A 5,378-nucleotide genomic window follows, 5' to 3' on the forward strand; every position below is an offset into this window, starting at 1 on the left:
TGTTAATACACTCTTGTGCTTGATTGAACATTGATATTAGATTGAGCGTTATTGCACACGTATTGTACTGAGCTTATTATTCCTATCTCTTTGAGGTGCATTGATTAGTGCATGTGCGTGGTGGTACATATCTGCATGTGTAAGAAACATTTGTTTATATGCAAATTTTATTGTACATCTGTTGTATTCTAGGCGTGGGCCTGAAGAGGGAGACTTGCCCTGTTGAATAGTCCCAGATTGGCTTAGACCCAATTAGGAAAGCTTGGTGCACCATCCTGGTAAGAGGCGTTTGTAGGTTGAGGTTAGCCCTATTAATTGACATGGTTGTAACTGTTGTTGCTCCACCCATGAAGTGAGCTTATAGTGGAATCCTTGTACTGGTGAGCCAATGCGGTGACATAGGAACTTTGGCCGAACCTCGATAACATATCGCGTGCTCAATTTTCATTTTCGCAATTTATTTACCACACGTGTATGTTTTATTGTAAATGATTGAATTTATAAGTGCATAGACAGACCCTAGGTTGTGTAATACTGCTGTTAGACTGATTGACTTATGAAAGAATTTTTAAATATCCAATTCACCCCCCTCTTGGGATTGCACCGAAGCTAACATTGGTCACCCGAACCATTAAGAAATTGAATTTAAAAAATAGGCAGTAGCACTTCGGTTGCCTGATCCACTGACTTCAGTCACCTGAACATGTTCAGTTGGCTGGACTATCAGTCTGGTCACCCGGACATACACTGTTTGGGTTTTATTCAATGGCAAAACTAGTTCAATCGCCTGACCCTTGAGTTCGGTCGCCCGAACTACTGATTCCAGACCACTTAGTTTAGTTTGTTGTGAAATTCAACCTTATTTATTTCAAAACTCATTTGCAATCTTTTTGAAACATATTTCAACATTGCAAAGACATTTTTTGAGTTTTAGAAATAAGTCTCTAAGCCCAATTATGTCCTAAAAGCTTCATACACAATCTTAATATTAGAGAGACACTTACTTGAGACCCTAAAACAATACACATAAAATACACATTGAGTCCCTATGTTCTTGAAGCTTTATCTTCATTCAAGCTTGAACCAATCTTCATTTATCTTTAGTTCCTCATGGCTTTTAAGCTTGAAGTATAATCCATTTATGCTTGTAAAGTCTAATACCTATAAATGTACTTGAAGCACAATTAGAAACCTTAATTTGTTATCATCAAAACAGAGATGAAGCCTTGTTAGGCCAACACACATCCCCAACAGACTTTGTATATTAGACTTATGGGTCTTTATTAGGGGAGAGTTTATTATTCACTTTAATTCTCTTTAATGTCTGTTTAATCTTATTTAATTTTAGACTAACATTTTGTTCCCTATCAAATACAAATTGCTCCTTGTAAATTTTATTAACTATCAATTGCAATACTAATATAAAGATAAGTTTTTAAAACTAAATGATGATTTTATAGTTATAAATTTGTTAAAGTACATATTATATCTCATTACTGCGAATTCCTTAATATATGGATATGTTGTCATATTTCTACATATAATAATTAATAATTTGCAGTTGAGCACAAGCTATACCTATGCAACTGTAATTCAGTCATGCCTAACAAAAGAAAAAGTAAAAAAAAAATGTAATTCAGTAATAGATGTAGTTCGATATATGGTTTTAATTTTTTTTTAAATTTAGTTTTAAGACATTTATTTTTTTCCAAATAATCACATAATTTATTTTTTAATATTTAATTTTTAAGGTTAAGATATATGTAATAAAAGATGCTTCTTAATGACCTAATAAATGTTTATTGAAAATTGTAAGCACTTCTTTTAAATTCTTAAAATGACCCAATAAATGTTGATTAAAATCTATAAGCACTTTTAGTTAATTAGTTGTCATACCTGTATGGTCAATGTGAGATATTATATAGTAGTTAGTCTTTAATAGCATCAACTTTGATATTTGAATTTGAATTTGTGTAAATTTTAAAGAATGATAATATAATTTTGTACTATGTTTTATTCAAATTCACTCAATCCAAGTCAAGACATTTTTAGAAATTGAAAAGTATGTTTTTCTATCATTTAATAAAAAATGAGCTTTTAACTTATATTTTAAGAATTTTTTGTGTCAATTTAAAAAGAGTGCTGATATAATTTGAGCTATGTTTTATTAAAACTCTCACAATCCAAATCCTTAGGAATTTTTAGAAATTGAAAAGCTTGTTTTTCTATCATTTAATAGAAGACGAGCTCTTAACTTATATTTTATGAAATTTTCAAAATTTTCTCTCTATTTTCTAATTAATTATGCATTCCTGCTTTAAAAATATTACTAGCAAATGGTAATCCATAGCCAGTGAATTTTTTTTAACATATATATATATATTGAAGGAATTGTAGTTAAAATCTATGTTACCTTCCTGCAGATAATAATAATAATAATAATAATAATGATGATGATGATGATTTCTCTTGAGATTTGACAAAAAATTAAACAGACTTTTTCCTAATTTTAAGATCCACCATGTGGAGGTTTGGCAAAAGGGGGTGCACCTCCCTTTTCTTAAACTCCGTAAATCAACCTTTTGTTAACATTTCCTTTTGAGACCCTTTTACCCTCCCTTAATACTTCATTTTACTAAATATAAGAAAGGTTTGTGTGTTTTCGATAACTTTTATAGGAAATTTTTAAAATTTTTGAGGTCTTAAAGGAGATATGTGTTTTTCCAAAGCTCAAGGGAGACCTTGTTATTTTTTAAACCACATAAAATTTGATAAAGCCCATAATCTTTTTATCAAATTTTAGGAGGGGGTACTTTTATATCTTTTACTCTAATAAAAATAATAGTGGTAGTAGTAATAATAGTATATTTAATTATGTAATATTGGGTAGAAAAGTTAATTGCCCGCTACTCTTTCTTCATTACCCCACCCCCACCACCTTGTTTTCCATGCATGGTAAGCTTTAGATGACTACATGTACCAACTAGCCACCTAGGTTGCCGCTCTGCAAACTGCACGCAGAAAGAATTAAGAAGCCCCACGCAAACAATTCATGCAAACACCTTGGTGATAAAAAGGCTACAACCAACAGGCCATACATAACATGATTACTAACTTTTCGTACCTTTGACCGGCTCCACAGTAGTTACAATAAAAATATAAAGGCTGACATGCTTGCAAAAGCTCTTATTCAACTTCAAGACGAACTAAAGATACAATACACCATAATAATATCTGCTTATTATAGCTAGGTCTTTAAATCAAGTCTCCAATCACTAGCTTTATTGTGTTCATTTAGTTGTGGGCCGCTAGCGTGGTGGCTTGTAGCTAGTAAGGCGGCCCGTGATAAGGCGGCTTGTGATAAGGCGGCCTGTAGTAAGGTGGACTGTGGCTGCCATCAACTTCAACTTCGGCTTCCCTAGCGGGAGGATATCCCCCATGAGGAGGGTGTTTATAAGGCGGTTCGTAGTGTGGTTCGTGTTCGTGTTCAGGTTGGGTTCCCTCAAATGAAGGGTATCCTTTATGAGGCAGCGACTGGTGGGATAGCTTGTCTGGTTTGTGAGGCTTCTCGTCGGGAAGGAGGTCGGAGGGTTTGGATGGAACAGCAAGAAGAACCACCGCTCCAAGAAGGAGAAGAAGGAAGTTTTTGAAAGACATATCTCTAAAGCAGTGCAGTTAGGGCTCTTCTGATGATGCAAATACTAGAGGGCTGGGCTGGCCATTTTATAGTGGAATGTAGCCTCCACCATCACTACACGCATCCACTATATTATATAATAATGTAATATGTTTTAGGAATATTTTAAAAAATGAAAGAAACTTAATACATATTTAATTTAGATAGTTGTTAGCTATTATTTATGATTTTATTTAGCGAATAGATAACTTTAATTAATTTTTATAATACATTGTATGCGAGATAGGTGTGATATTATTATTTTAGTATACATTTTTAAAATATATAGATAGTAATATTTTATAAAAAATAAGAAAGGAAATACAAATTTAATTTAGAATGTTGTTAGGTGATTGCTTATGATTTTAATTAATCAATTAATGGGTGACTTTAATTAATCTTTACAATATATTTATATGGACTTGTCATGATATTGTTTTTATAATATATATGTACATGCATAAAAATAAATAAAATATATTGTATGTCATGTTGATATTAGCAGTTTGATTATTTAATTTATTCACCAATCTTATAAGTTTTACCAATCAAATATCTTACTCTAAATCTAGTAACGTGTCATGCTAGCTCATTTGACTGAAAAAATTATGACTGGATCGCTTCAACTTATCTTTATAAAAATAATATATTGTCATTGTAACTTTACAAGGAAGCAACAGGTCCGACTTCTTCATTTTAGCCAATGAGAAGCACTTGAGTAATGCAATGTGATCCATCCATTTAGATTGGGCTGATTAATATTTCAACTTATCAGTTTAACTCATATTTTTAAATTATAAGTTATGAATTCATTAACACGTGTCATAGCTCCTACTTTACAGAGGGTCTTTTTTAAATATTAATTTATATTTGTTGAAACATAAGGCAAAACATTAATAGATAATCAAATTAGATTTTTTTTTAATACATTTTAACTTATACTTGTTAAATAATATAAAAAACAACAAAAGAAGTTTTTTAAATTTCTAACTCATATTTATTGAAATACAAAAATTAAAATATATTTATTGTATATTTATTAAATATGTATTTATTTGTAGCTTGTTTATTAATTAACTAATAGTTAAAATCATAATAACTTGTGCTTGAAAATCAATAAATCAATTAACAAATGCAATCTGAATGTCTATTATTAGGTAAAAGAATTACAGTCTATATTCGATTCAATTAAGTGGCGGATTTATGACCGTTCGAACAGGATAATTTGTGGGAAATTGTGGATAATCCATTATTCCCATTCAAAATAGCTTAAACATAAACAGAAATTAAGTTTAATATTTTTTGTGAAATCAATAATTTCTTCTTCACATTTTTTTCTACATTTTTTTAATTAAAAAAATCAGACGAAATCATTATCTTATATTATGTTTGACAATGGTGAAACATTTGTTTTAAGAGAGCAAATGCACATAAAATTTTTCACATTTCCTTTTAAATTTTTCTTAATAAAATTATTTACACTCTGGCCATCATCCAAAATATTACCTATAGGCTAAAATCACACAAAGAATCATTGATTCTTATTTTATTACTATACATGCTTTCACCCAAAAATTTTAGCTATTCATAGTATTTAACACGTAAAAATAAAATAAAAATAGTATTTATATACTTTTTAATACTTTTCATATAATTTTTTATTTTATTTTATTAAGAGTTAGCTTGGATTAATAATTTTATT

At 30.1% G+C, this 5,378-nt stretch overlaps 1 protein-coding gene across 1 annotated transcript; it reads right to left on the minus strand.

Annotated features, from left to right (window-relative positions):
* Positions 1–3,327: 3,327 nt before the first annotated feature.
* Positions 3,328–3,657, minus strand: LOC131151252 (early nodule-specific protein 2-like). Its single transcript, XM_058102506.1, has one exon. It carries the CDS (start codon positions 3,655–3,657, stop codon positions 3,328–3,330), a length of 330 nt encoding a protein of 109 aa, XP_057958489.1.
* Positions 3,658–5,378: the final 1,721 nt, after the last annotated feature.

The sequence above is a fragment of the Malania oleifera genome, chromosome 3, assembly GCF_029873635.1.
Source record: "Malania oleifera isolate guangnan ecotype guangnan chromosome 3, ASM2987363v1, whole genome shotgun sequence".
NCBI classification, from domain to species: domain Eukaryota; kingdom Viridiplantae; phylum Streptophyta; class Magnoliopsida; order Santalales; family Ximeniaceae; genus Malania; species Malania oleifera.